Raw genomic sequence first — 15,304 nt, forward strand, 5'->3', positions numbered from 1 at the left:
AAATAATGTATTTTTTTTTTTTTTTTTTTTTGGGCGCCCAGATGTAGGTGGAAAAAGGGCTGACCCTCTACGGAGAGGGAGGAGCAAAAAATGCGTCCAAGCACTTACAGGCCGCGACGGCCGGTGCCTGCGTCGTGTGGGGCTGACTGAAAGGTCCTCCTGAAGGGAGGACCATCCCACTAAAAACTCCTTTAAGGCATTCGTCCAAGGGGACCGTACAGCCGACATCGGATAGCGACCTCTCGTTTGCGGAGCGAGAGGCGCTAGCGGCGCTCCCTAGAGAGCTACCGCTGGATAGATGACACTGAAGGTGTCAACGTATCATGAATAAGATTAGAATCGTCGGGAAGACGATTCTCTATGGAGAGTTGTACGCCCCTGTGGGCGGCCAGAAGATTCTCCACATCGGTGGAGAGTTTGTTAGGAGCGTCGGTCAAGATATTTCTTGGCCGACGGCAATTGTAACGGGTAGGAAGAGGGGCAGCATAGTCCGCTGCACCCTTGATTAAGGGATTGGAATGGTTTTCTGAGCGGTCAAAGAACGCTTCAGAGAATTGTCTGAGGACTTGTTGTATTGGAGCGAGCTCCAGGTCGCGGTGGAGGTCAGCGTTTCTGACATACCAGGGGGCATTAAGTGCCCGACGACAAAAGAGATTTTGTATGACCTGGAGTTTGTCTAGGATGGTGGGATTCGCGTGAGCGAAGACTGGGGAGGCGTATGTTAACACCGGTCGAATGCAAACCTTATACAGCGTTCGCTTATTCCTGGCTGACAACTTGCTGTGTCTGCCAATCATGGCGTTGAGGCGGCTCATGTAAGAGCGGGCGGTATGGGTGACCTTAGAGACGTGGGGTCTAAAGGTGAGGCCCGGGTCAAGGGTAACTCCTAGGTATTTTACTGTGGGCCTCCATGGAATGGGGGCCCCAAGTAATTTGACGGAGGGCAGGTTGTTTAAGCGCCTGCGTTTGTGGTCGAAGCGCATTGCGGAGCTTTTCTCCGCATTGACTTCGATGCGCCATTTCCTAAACCAATCTCCTAACTCGTTGACCGAGCGTTGGAGTTTGGCGAGGACAGATGACTCCTTTTGCCCTTGGATGTAAAGGGCGGTGTCATCGGCGAAGAGTGAGAGCTGCACCCCATTTTTGGGGATAGGAATATCGTTGGAGTACGATATGAATAATGTAGGAGCGAGCACTGAGCCTTGAGGGACTCCGGCTGTTACGGGGCGTGGGGGAGAGAGGATACCTTCGTGCCTGTAGCGGAAGGTTCTGTCCTGAAGGTAGGAAGCCACGATGCGGACTAGGCGATCAGGAAGACCAGAATGGTATAGCTTGTATACCAGTCCTCCATGCCAGACTTTGTCAAAAGCCTTGGCGACGTCGAAGAAGACTGCTAGTGTCTTGTTACGTCTTGGATAAAACCCGCTTGTGATGTACTCGACAATGCGGTGGACTTGTTGGGGGCACGAGTGCTGGAGGCGAAAGCCAAATTGGTGAGGAATGATGAGTGGGGGAGCATCTATTGGGAAGAGGTGCCCTCTTATGTGAACGAGGATCACCCGTTCGAAAACCTTGCCCATTGCATTGAGGAGGCTAATGGGGCGGTGGTTGGAGGGAATATGTTTCGGTTTCCCAGGCTTGGGAATACCGATAACTGTTGCTGTCTTCCAGGCTGTTGGAAAGAAGCTGAGATCGAGGCAGGCATTGAAGATAATGACCAGAAGGGTCAGTGCCTGCTCGGGGAAGTGTTTGAGCGCCAGGTTGGAGATACCATCCGGACCTGGGGCTTTACGAGGTTTCAAACCGCGGATGACGGTCCGGACCTCGTCTGTAGTGATTTTAATGGGAGCAGAGGTGACAGGGAGAGAGATCTTTTTAAGGACCTCCTCCTCCACCTTGTGAATGTGGATAGGGTCGCACGGTTGAGTGCTGGGGGAGCACTGCGCAGCGATGCTATCTGCGAAGCATTCGGCCTTCTCAGCGTCTTCGAAGGCTATGCTGCCGTCGGGACGCGTGAGAGGGGGAGTGCTTGAGAAGGCTTCGGTACGAAATCGTCTAGCGATTTTGTAGAATGCCTTATGAGAAGGTTGGATATCCTCCATGAGAGAGTTCCAGTTGGAATCCCTCATTTCGGCTAGCCGGGATCTGACTTTCCTTTGGAGGGCGTTAGCGCGCCTCCTAAGGACAGGGGTGGGATACTTGGCGGCCCATCTGAGGGCTGCGTTTTTAGTTTGGATTAGCTTCCTGACCTCGCGAGGTAGTTTGCGGTTCGGGACCTCTACCACCTTCGCGTTGTCATGAAGCGAAGTCTGAACTAGCTGGGTGAGTGAGTTCACCGTACTGTCTATTTTCTCCGAGCTAACAAGGTAGTCTGGGGGAATAGTATACGGTGAATCGGGGGCCTCTATGGCCGAGGTGAGAGATTTCTCGTACCCTTCCCAATTAGTGAAGGTTTTCGAGGAGGTATGGGGAGTTGGATCATAGGGACCTAACTGTAGAGAGACTGGACGATGGTCTGAGCCCAGATCGTCCAGTGTTTCGATCGCTCTTGTATTGAGCGCGACGCCTTTAAGGAGGGCGAAATCCAGCACGTCGGGTTCTTGGTCTTCCCGATCGGGGTAGTGGGTTGGCGCTGTTGGAGAGAAGATATCAAAGTCCAGTGCGCGGGAAATGGTTAAGAGTTTCTTACCGTTGGTGTTAGTCAGACGACTGTTCCAAACGGTATGTTTGCAATTGAAATCTCCAAATAGTACGACAGAGTCTCCGAGCGAGAGGAGGGCCTCCAAGTCGCTTTGGAGAGGGGCTTTATTGGCGGGGAGGTAAATTGAGGCTATGATCAGGGACGGGTGTCCTGTCATGCCTAATTTGCATATGGTGGCTTCCATATTGGTGAGCTTGGGTGTTTCCAGAGGGGTGCAATGGAAGGATCTCTTGTAGTAGATGGCAGTGCCTCCGCCACGACGGTCGTCGGCTCTGTCATTACGTACAAGCGCGTAAGAGGGGAGACTTACGCCTTTAAGGGAGGGCTTGAGGAAAGTTTCCTGAACAAGCAACAGGTCGATATCCCTGTTGCGGACGAACTCTTTGAGTTCGGGAATGCAAGGCTTAAGACCTCGTGCATTGAAGGAGATAAGCGAGACGCCTTTAGGTTTTTGACGACCGGGATGAAGGGGTTGAGTATGAACGTTACTCATTGAATGGACTTGAACAACGCTAAGTGTTCAGAGTAGATTGCGATGCGCTCCGCCTGGCTGGCGTTACGCATCTTTTGCGAGACGAGTATGATCTCGTCGAGGTTCACGCCCTTAACGCAGTCCTTAAGGAACATGATATGTTCCCTTACCGATGCGTCTTGGGTGGGACGGGGAGTGGGAGTGGCCTTAGGGGCCGGGGTTGGTGGGGCGGTCGCGGGTGCGACTTTCCTCCAACTCATGGGAGCGGTTGGGGTTTTGGAGGCCCCTAGCCGCGGGAAATTGGTCGAATTGACCGGAGGTGGGCCTGCTTTCGAGGGCTGCTTTTTAGCAACCTTCTTTTGAGCGGGACGGGGGGCTTTAGGGCAGCCACGGTAGTTAGCCGGGTGCCCTGAAGTGGTGCATAGCACGCAGGCAGGAGGGGACTCGTCTTCACGAGTTCTCTTGCACTCACGTGTGGCGTGGGGTTCTAGGCACTTGACGCACCTTGGGGGGGCAGTGCAGTTCGCCGCTGCATGGCCGTAAAGCTGGCAGCGGTGGCACTGGGCAGGGTAGCCACGCTTGTTAGGTGGTTCCACCTTGATCTCAGAAAGGCCACAGATTGTTAGCTCCTTCTCCTTGAAAATGTCCTTGGAGGACGGGGTCTTGGCTAGAATGGCCAGGGCTAGAGGGTATTTGACCCCGTTGCGGTTGTACAACTTGTGTACACCTTCCACGGGGAACCCTTGGTTGACTAGATCCGTTAGGATTTCGTCGGTGGGAAGCTCGTAGGGGAGACCCCTAAGGACCGCTTTGATTTTGCGGTCCTCTTCTAAAGCGTACGTGTGGTACGGGAGTTGAAGGTGAGTTAGGAGCCTAATGAGGCTCCTGAAGTCCTCGGTGGTGGGGCATGAAACGCGAATAGAGTCGCGAAGGTTACGTGCCTTGGTGTAGTGGATCTGTTTATCCACTAGGGTTTTAGAGAAGTCGGACCATTTCGACTTATCTCTGAAGAAAATGTGTGGGGGCGGTTTGCACTTGGCAAGTGCCGGTTCGCAGCGTATGGCTGGCTTGGCGGGCTTAGCCGCGGGGGTTGAGCTCTGGGGCTCGGTGGAGGCTTTTGGCACGGGGGCCAGAGTGGAGGCTTTTGGCACGGGGGCCAGAGCGGGGGCCGTTGGGGCTGGGGTGGCTTCGATAGAGGCCACGGAAGAAGTCTCACTTGTCGCCTTAGCGACGCGTTTGACCGATCGTTTCTTGGTCTTCCTCGACTTGACAGGGGTGAAACCCTGGTCGTCGTCGGAGGAGGGGGCGGTGATGAGGGTGTGTTCCGACGATTCGTCGGAGGAGGCGGGGCGTTTTAACGAGATGGCGTCAAAGTCCATCTCGTGTCTCGGGGTGGCATCAGGGGATGCGGGTGAATCGGTAACGGACAGGGGATCCGTTACGGACTTTAAGGGCTCGCAAAGGGAGCGGAGTTTGACAGCGTCAATGGGGCGGTTGAGCTCCTTGCTCAAGAGGGAGGACAGAGCCTCGAAAAACCTATCTGTTACCATGTAGGCCATGGTAACCAGGGATGCCTCCCTGCCGAGGCAGGGAGCTAACGGGGAGGGGGAGGGAAATGCAATTACCCCTAAGGGAAAGTAACTGCTACCGTCACCCTTGGGATAGCCCAAGTGCAGTGGGATCGGGTCTGCCGGTTTCTCTCAGGCCGAGAGGTCTGAGAAGCGCACCGGGTCAACGCTAGCTGGTTTCGTTGGCACCGTTAGGTATCCACCAACTCAAACGCGTCGGGACGTGAGTTTTGTTTATTCCCAATAAATTGGCAATAAACAAAGCACGGACCGCTACCGATAAAAATCGAGTAGTCGAGAACCGGCCGAAAGGCCAGACAAAAAATCTGGGTTAGCGAACACTTAGAGCGCGAGCAGGCGGGGCTGCTCGGTCTGGCGTTCAAACGCAGAGTGATGACAAAATAATGTTTTAACTCACGGTTTTTATTCCTGTGTCAAGTATGTTCGTACTTACGAATCGCCGTCCATGATTGTGAGCTGGTTCTTGTACACTTCTGATGAAATCAAACTCGTCTTGAAGGTCTTGAAGTCATGTAATAATATAGTCACATAAACGGTACAGAGTAACGATATAACAATTATACGTAAGTAAGTTCACACTAGTGATTAAAAGTATTATAACTACACAAGTATCTCCGTTATTCGACTGCTCTTGCTGAAGTCTCCGACCAGAATGTCGCTCTCTGTTAATTCGAGCGCCGCCAAGGTGTCGTCCCCACTTCACCTACCCGCATCTGTTTTTAAACTGTAGTATCAAATGAGTCACTTATTACTTTAATGTAACGTTATAAAAATGTGATATCGTTAATATCCAAGCTTCTTATTAACGACGATAACACATTGCAATTTAATAGACAACATAAATATAACTAAACAAATTTAAAACCTCTGTTAACAAACGAATCCATCAATTCACAAAATCGTCATTTCACACGCCACTGTGCAACAAATTGGTCGCAATAAAGTTTAGTTTAAAAAATACTAAAAAGTAGAAACAATTACAGTAAAAGCTTTTTACTGTAAATGGAAACTGATTCAACTAGTCAGTGTTTGAACTAATTCAAAAAGTAACATTCAATCTAACTGAAGTGCTAAATGGGGTTTGAATTGAACCATCGACTTGAACAGATTCTATCGAACATGTTTTTATACGTATTTACGATGAGTATATAAACTTCATAAGCTAGAACAGAAATCAAAATATCGTTCAAATGGTCGGGAATCGAACCAGTGAGGGTTACAATTTCCATATGAGATCAATAAATTTGTTGACCGTAGTATTGTGTGAGATAATAATGTCATAATTACGCTGTGTCACAGACCCATACTAGACAGACTGTTATGTGGACCGCTAGGCAACCCGGGCGACGAAATTATCTCTAAATAGTACAATTTTTATATACGAGCGGTCACCAATGAGTAGCATCCCTAACTTTAACAATATTAACATAATCTGTATGATATGAATCTTATTTACATTCACTTCACATAATCATGACGAACACGTGGATATATTAAATTTATTATTATGTTGATTAAATTTAACGCAGTCTGTGTCGTAACTGTGTTTCTTGTTAATTAAGTAAATTTAGGTGAGTCGTGATTTTGATAATTCATCATAATATTATCATACGTCATATGAAAGGCATCGAATGATTTCAAGTACCTATTGTTATTTTGAATGTGACGCTAATCCTAGTACTAAACTATATTTATGATGAATAACTTTCTATGAATATTAGTAAAAACCCTTACCAAGTCCACATATTTTCCATTCCCGTGCTAGAAAAAGCCCGTCGCTGGAGAAGAGAGTAAGACTACTCTTCGCTTGGTTTTGCAGTCGATATTAGTGGTAGCAGTACGCATAACTTCGTAGGAAGATACTGCTGCCCATTTTTAGCATTTAACACCATCGTTGCCTGTAATTGGTAACGAATACCTGCATTTATATGAACGATAATAGTGACTGTAGTGTATGTGGAGTATTATGAAGGTTCTGTCGTCACATGCGCACACGCCGCGGGGCATGGACTTCCAACACTGCTGGAAGCTGCGGTGGAAGACGGATGTGCGTGCGGTGTGTACAGCAGTGAGTCGATACTTTAACATAACATTGGAACAGAAACAGTACAGTGACATTCAGTATTACCTAATGGCTTGGCTAGCTAAAACCTAAAAAAGGCATTAATACTTGTACTTGCATAGCTTTGGACATTTTAAGGTAATAAAAATATGTATTAGTCTAGAATGTTCTTATATAGCCATGGGGAAAATATATAACCTTATAGGATCAACAATACACAAATTGGGTAATATGTCTAATATTAGGAATTGGGTCAAATTGATCTTCTCTCATTTTTCTACAAATTCGTTTTGTACCGATATATCGGCGTACTACAAATTAGATGTCAGTAAAGCTGACAGGCTTGAAATTGACAGGACGCCGTTAGAGCTTGTTCACACTAAATTAGACCGATCACTGTGTGCGTACCTTAACAATTGATGCGTGCATTTTAATACAATTAGTAAAATTATTGTATTCTGAAATTAAAATTCATCAACTCATTATTGTCCCACTGTTGGGCACGGGTCTCCTCTTAGAATGAGAAGGATTAGGCCAAAGTCCACCGCGCTGGTCAACTGGCATTGGTAGTCATACTTTTGAGATTTTTTTATAAATCTCTCAGGTATGCAGGTTTCCTCACGATATTTTCCGTCATCGTTTAAGCAAGTGATAATTAACTTCTAACACGCACATAACTTTGAAAAATCAGAGGAGCGTGCCTGGGATTTGAACCTCGGACCTCTCGATCAAGCGGCCGCGTTTCTTAACCATTCGGCTATCACTGTTATTTACTGCTTACATTAAAATTGAAATGTTGATATTCCTTTTTTACTACTTAATCCTCAGTACATCAAAGACCACAGGGACAACACACATAAATGCACAGATACATTTGTCCCTGTGTCTTCGTAATTCATTCAAAGATGATTAATAACTAGTACACATTATTTACGACATATTAGGTTAAATTAAGAGCTTAATCGGCTGTTGAAAAGATCCCTTATTAAATATTCTGACAAAAGCGATGATAAGTGGTAAGTTTATTTCAAAATAACAATAGTGATATTTTTTCTATACTGTTCACCGTTCACTTATGGTACATTTATTTTATCCTAAGCTTCGTCGAAATAACTTTGCATTGCATGTTTTGACGCTGTATAAAAATAGCTTATTTGCCAAAAGTGATACTACAGAGGGTGCTTTAAATAACAATGTCGCGGGCAAAACATAAGATAACGTCATGGTCATACACATGATACCGGTCGTAAAAGTCATTGCCATTATATTTATTAGAATGTTTTATGCTACATATCCGCAGTGTGTCATAGATTGTACCTCTCAAAGCTGATAGCCAACCTTAACTAGTTGGCGAAGCATAATAAAGCTTAGAAGTATGACAATAAGCAGTAGGACAGAAACTCTTTCCTCTTTGTTCTGAGAGAAGACTCGATGGTCAAAAAGTAGTGATTATTAGACGTCACAATATGTTACTTGAAGTTCTTTTGTATCGTGGCCATAGCAGTTTTAAAATATGACTAAAAAAAATTAAAATGAATAAAAAACTTAAAACCACGGAACTTGACATTACATATTGTGGCTCAAATCCGCGATAATATCTGTCTAAATTAAATAACAACTGAACACTACGTCGTCGTCAAATGTAAAGAAAAATTGAACAGAATATTTTGTTCAAGAATCTTATATGTATATAGTTAAATATGATGTGGAGTTTATTTACGGCTGAAGGATAGACGTTTCAATATATAGAAAGCAATCTTGTAACAGAATTATAGTTTTCGGTAGAACAAATAATAATCTAACGAAGCAATATAGGGTAGATGTTGTAGAATAAACATGATTGATGGAAAGTTATTTGGTACGGTATTGACATATGGATTGTAACGAGTTTTCACCTTACTATTGTCTTTCATTGATATTGTGTGACTTAGAACATCTTAATACTCGTAGTATCCTTCATGTTAGATTTCAGTGTGTTATTTACGTAATCAGTATATCAATATATAATAGTCAAGAATTGAGCGTATTGTCTTTTAATACTAACAAATAATACAACATATAAAACAACCGATCTTAATAAAGTACATTTGTATATGGTATATCACGGAGCAAGTGCGATTAGGATGGAAGTTGTAATTGACGCAGCACTTTAGTTGCTACCTGTAAAGATTAAGTTCATATAATATGTGCAGATTAATTTTAGCATTACCCATAGGAAAAAAAAAAGTTTGGAAAATCCAAAAGTGCACGACTCCTAATGCTCATTTAATTATGAAATATAAAAAAAAAAAAAAAAAAAAAAACTTAAGTCGTTCAAAATTAATTGCCGAAAAAACAGCTGCAGTAGGAAGAAGGTACTGCACAAGCGCCCCTGGTGGAATAAATGTACATAATATCTATAGATATATCACCATCCATATGTTGATTTTACAGCCTTGTAGTTTTCGTTTTTTATTAATTGCAATTAAACGACACTGAATTAATTAATCATTCGCATTCAGTGACCTACAATCGTCGATTAGAATTAAAAAAAAAAAATTAACTCAAATGATGGATTTTTTCACAAGTTACAGTGTTTTCAGGTTTCACACATGACGGACAGGAATTTTTTTTGACCTATTTTGGTGTTTTTTTCCAATTCTATTGCAGTAAATCAATTTTTAAAAAGTATGGAATTAATCTCCATTAAATTATCTCGACAATAGTATGCAAAATATCTTGATTCCGTGAACTATCAAGGCTATAATAATAAAAATAGCCGCCAAAATGAAGTGAAAAAAAATTTTCGATCGTAAAGCACTCTCTGATGCTTCGCATCATGAGTCGTGCAATATTTTTCGCTTTCTTCTTATTGAGACAGTTGATCAATATGATTTTTCTAATGTCAACAATTTCATTCAACTTATATTAAATGAGAATTTGTATGAACTTTTATGTAATTCGTTCAGCAATACCGACGAACTTCAATGAGATTAAGTCAGATTGTTTAAATTTATCTAGTAGAGATCATTAGTAATATGTTGAGGTTATGCATTTAGTTTCTCTTACTAAATAACTACTATTTATTATTCAGTTCCATATAATTACAAGTACGAAGAGATTTGTTAAAATTAATTAAGGAGAGTACCTATTTATTTTGGGTATAGCCTCCGGCCTAAAACTTTCTAGAGCAAAAGTGAAAATTCATTAAGACCTCAAAATAAAATGGTCACAAGACATCACAACTTGTTTGCGTCTAGAGCAGGGACTCCCAACCCTTTTTTTGGTCAGGGACCACTTTTATATGTCATTCTTGTTAAAATAAACTAATAATCAAACTGAAACTTGAATTTTTAACTTTTATTTTAAACTCAAAAAGAACATATCTAAAAATAAATAATAATGTTATAGGATAAACTTAAGTAACCATATTTATACAAAAGTAATTTTGAATGAATATGATCTCTGAGTCTGCATCTTTTAGCTCGGCTATCCTAGGACTAATATTATTACTTAAAGTAACACGCAAATCATAACTTACCTTGTTTTGGCTTCTGCCGACCACTGGTAGTCCACAGACCACTGGTTGAGAAGCCCTGGCCTAGAGCAATTAATTTATAAACCGTTCGCCCTTCAAACTATTCTGTGAAAACGGCTTTGATACAGATTTTCGCGCGGCTGGATTAATTAGTAAAAGTTTAATGAGGTTGGCTGTAATGTATTGCGTTTAATGAGGAATTGGTTTGTTTACTCCAACTGTTGCTGATTTTAAATGTCAATTTCACTAATAGGTTGATAAATGGATACAATGACCCTGCTTCCAAAATCATACGAGTATCTACAATCGTACCAAGTTGCCTTAGTCTCATAAAGTATCTAAACTGTTTCGTCCTTAGTATTACAAGGAATTACAAGGCATGCGTTATTTTCAATAAAAGTAATACCTGAGCATTGTATCCATCAGCTTTTCATTGATCAATGTAATCCGTGAGCACCTATCATCAAATTCAAACTTGATCACAAATGCGTTGCTTCTGAGAATTGAGCTGAAATGCTGACGTATATTAAGCTGCAATGCCTCGTAATACGTATAATTACAATTGTACAATGTACATATGCTTTAGCATAAACTTTAAATTGGATCTCACTAACTACACATTGCCATAAACTAGAAATTTGCTTCGTGGTAAGTGCCCTAGGCTTTAGCCACGGATAGTTCTACAACGCATTCTAAACGGGTATTTTTCTTCCACAGAACCATGAGACCGACCTTCACGCTCCTCAGCGTTTGCTTCTACGCGCTGCTGTCAAGTGGAACGTCCAGTGGGGATGACCCTCGTTGGCTCCTCTCCCTCGTGGACCTCGTGGAGTTGGACTACGAGGACCGGTGTGATATGCGTGCCACTGCAGCTTGGGATGAGCTGATTGGCAGCAGCAAAGGACTGGCACAGAAGGTATGTTTTTTTGACGCAATTAATTGTGGTTTAATTTTAATAAAACGTTTGGCCTTTTACCTTTTTTTAGAGCAAGGGTTATATTTATTTAATTTACAAGTGTCAAACTACATGATAATAAGGGGTAACTTCCATCCATAGACTTTATATAATCAAGGTCAAAGTTGCGTTAGTATCCCTGAGAACTGAGTTGGAACGCTCGGATAAATATGTCTGCCTTATCACCCTTACTACACCTTACAAACTGGAATATAGCAGCGGTTAACACTGCTTTTGTAAGACAGAAAAACGTTGGCGGTGGTGCCTCCGGGACCGTGCCGCAGAGGGTTATTCCACCCAATATTTGAAAACTGTCGAGATACCTCCTACCACTAGCCACTTCAGATAGTAAAAAATCGTCTTATTATACGACAGTCATCTTTTTATTTAGGAGTCGTTATCAGCAGACGTGAAAAATGAGAAGAACTAGGAACTTTTAGTACTTTTCACGAAACTTGAAAAAAGATGAAAATGGCACTTACAACTTGGCAGGGTTACAAGTCACAGTTTAGTTGTAAATTATAGGAAATTTCTTTTGACCAATAAAAATCTCGTTAGCTATAACAAAAACCATTTTGTATACTGACAGCCCACGATTACTTAGCCTATGTTGAACGGTGGATAAATGCGAACGCAGATACACGAACTTCGAATAGACACTTAAAGGATATGTTTCAAAATGTATGGGTTTCCCGGCCACCTTTTGCACACTATACTAAAAATTATGAAAACATGCAAGGAATAATTCGTAGTAGTTCATTTACTTTAAATCAAATACTTAAGATTATAAAAATATATGTGTATTTTTCCTAAATTCTACAGTCTTTCCACGTTTTTCTAATACTCGTATACTGTACATGAGTGAGCAAAAAAATGAAACATCTCCTTTATCGTTAGATTGAAATATACTATCATTGTCAGATACCTATAATTGCTTACTTTCATTCAACTCAATAGATGAATGATAAATAGATCAACGAAGGTGATAACAAGTCGTATGACATTCGATTTCCATTCACGACTGCGAATTTATCAAATACTATATTAGAAAAATAAAATATGTATCGATATTATAAAAAATAAACTTTATTATTACAAGAAAATTTAATTCTTAACTAAGCACTGTCACTATAGTAATGCTACCCTTTCCCTTGGGAATGAGGGGAACCGTCGCTATTCAATCATTAACTTACTGTTCCAATCACTATTTCAATCTTCTAGGCCGTATTTTTGTCTTTTGGATCTTCCATGTACTTTTTTATTATTATTCTAAAGAGTAATTTTGATAATCTAAATTGTTTCCCCTTAGCAAAACTGGAACACAGCCATTATCACAGTTTTAAGGCACACAATGTTAAATACTTCAAACAAATGTGATATAAACATACGTAAGAACTCAACGTTATTTATAATTTAAGTACTTCCAACGATTTAATGGATAAATGCTCTTGAGTGAAACACGTAAACATTGAACAACTAACACTAATTGAATAATAAATAAAATGTTATAACTTTTTAGGAGTAAACTAATTACAGACGGTAATTGAGATGAAACTTTTAGTCTGAGTTGGCGAAATATAAATCGTTTTGTTAGTCTGAAACTTGCTAATTCCATACTTTCAGAATTTTTGTTTGAAGTAGATATTTCTGTTTGAATTAATTCTGTCATTTTAGAGACATCTCATCTTATTATAGGCTTTATATGACCACTCAAAGCTTTATGTGCTATTAAAACACGAGTTATATCTCTTTTATGCGAAGCCACAAATTTTGAGATACACGTTAAACTCAAATTTACGAAGGACCAAATAGATTAGAATAGGCCCATTAAATTTACATATATAATTAGTACCATTGGGGCCCCAACCTCAATGATTACGTTAGATATTCTCTACCAATTTAGGTCCGAATAGAACAACTGAATGCCGCTTAACCGTTAATTACAATTAAACAAAAGCGATTCAATTAAAAACCAGCTAACAAAACCCCCGATTTGTTTACTTAAGGATCAAACTCTTTTGGATTAAAGTCTTGCAAAGATGCATTGATTTCAAATGTTGCTTGTGTTCCATTAGAAACTTAATCGTCGTGGGGTTTATGACGATTTTTTCTCCACCATAAAAGCAAGTGTGATTTGAACTTCCATCTCCAGAAAGGAGAAGAAATTTCCAATCATTGGGCAAAAATGATTTGGAATAAAACAAATAATTATTTGTTTGCACTTTATTATTAAATCTGCATTTTACAGCTTTTATTGCCACTGTTAAGATTGACTGTCTGTTTAACATTATACTAATTAACACTTTTCTCCAGCTGGAACGCGACAAATCCTTCGGGATCTTCGCTCGGAAGCAGACAGCGGACGTGAAGAGTGCGCTCAACGAACACGCGTTAGGAGCAGGCGATGATGTGTTGAGGCGAAGAGTGCAGCTGCTGATCCAACCTGGGGACACGTTGCTGGAAACTGAGCAATGGATGAGGGTAAATATACTTTTCTTGAGAATTATTTTTCTTTGATCTTAGTTCATCTTCACACCTCAGTTTACCTTTGTCACTCTCACAATGCACTGGTAAACGAATCCAACGACACCGCATATGTTAAAATCCGTAATCTGGGTTGTAGGGCGTGGCATTCCATCTCGCAGTAGTAAAAAAAAACATACCTGAAGGCATATAAAGCAAACGTGACCTATGCCCAGCATTGTGTTTAAACGCGTTAAAAGGTTTGCAAGGAAGTTGAAAAAATCAGAGCCGAATGTGCAGATTTTTTAAATTAACACATGCAACATCCATACGTTAAACTGGATTTGAAAGCAAAGTCTCATGCTAACAGCCTCATGCAAGTATGCAATATTTTCTTTGTTACATCTTAACACAAACAAGGCCGGAGCTCAGAAGGCGACTGTGATTGCGATGTCTGGAGTTTCTCATCTATCACAGTCAACCCTCCACTTTGTCCCCTGGGTCTTGCGAAGTTCGCGTCCAACAGAAAGATACGATCGCATATTTTTTTAATATTTCATCGCCTGGTTTCAGTTTCTCACATACGGTTACTTTTTGTACATTGCAGATATAACATTTTTTTAAAATTAAAACAAGACTGCCAAAAAATATGTATAGTATTACTAGCTGACCCGGCAAACGTTATGTTGCCATATAAATAAAAAAATGTTAAGGGAACAACCCTTACCACTTAGGGGTAAGAAAAATAGATAATAGCCGACACTACTAACATTGTGACACGAGAATTTTATATATAAGATATAGCCTTTGTCACCTCTACAATGTAAACGAATCTAACGACACCTCATACGTTGAAATCCGTCAAGCAGTTTGGCGTATAGGGAGTTCAAAATATTATGAAATAAACAAACATACATACGCTCGAAAAAGAAAACATTACCCTCTAGATCCGGTAAATCAATTAAACAATTTCCATACTATTGTGGTTTACATTCTACGACTACTTAGAGCAGATATAACCACCTTACCTGTTAAAGAGGAGAGCACACATCACTGCGCTCCAGTTTGGTACAAAGAAACAATGATTAGTGGCATATGCTTTCATCTGCAGCAGTGTCATTTTACGCCTCTGTTCCTTTCATGAGCGACTGTTTAGCGCCGTTCAAATTTGGCAAAGAAACAGAATTGCGTGTTTGATGACTGTTAAAGCCCTCGTAAACTACTTTTTTTGGGCGTTTGTTAGTGGAGCCTTTAATCAGCATGAGGCAGAATACCTGTGTAAATTGTAACGATTCTCATCAACAACAACTATCTTCCGATGATGTGTCTGTAGTAGGGGCTAAAATTGTTAACCTCAATAGATATGAAATCAAAGTCATCTTGAAGGTCTTGAAGTCATGTAATAATATAGTCACATAAACGGTACAGAGTAACGATATAACAATTACACGTAAGTAAGTTCACACTAGTGATTAGAAGTATTATAACTACACAAGTATCTCCGTTATTCGACTGCTCTTGCTGAAGTCTCCGACCAGAATGTCG

The 15,304-nt window shown here is 41.3% G+C and overlaps 1 protein-coding gene across 2 annotated transcripts in view; it reads left to right on the forward strand.

The window, feature by feature from the left end:
* LOC140757972 (angiotensin-converting enzyme-like protein Ace3) overlaps positions 1-15,304 on the forward strand; it is a 245,578-nt gene that overhangs the window by 204,810 nt on the left and 25,464 nt on the right. For both annotated transcript variants that reach the window (XM_073093897.1, XM_073093896.1), the window contains 2 exons: positions 11,059-11,257; positions 13,610-13,777. In XM_073093897.1, coding sequence (XP_072949998.1) covers positions 11,063-11,257; positions 13,610-13,777 — 363 coding nt within the window. In that variant the 5' untranslated portion in view covers positions 11,059-11,062. The remainder of the gene's footprint in view (positions 1-11,058; positions 11,258-13,609; positions 13,778-15,304) is intronic.

Source organism: Epargyreus clarus, unplaced genomic scaffold (genome assembly GCF_041222505.1).
Source record: "Epargyreus clarus isolate Ecla_fem2 unplaced genomic scaffold, WU_Ecla_fem_2.2 ptg000005l, whole genome shotgun sequence".
Classification (NCBI taxonomy): domain Eukaryota; kingdom Metazoa; phylum Arthropoda; class Insecta; order Lepidoptera; family Hesperiidae; genus Epargyreus; species Epargyreus clarus.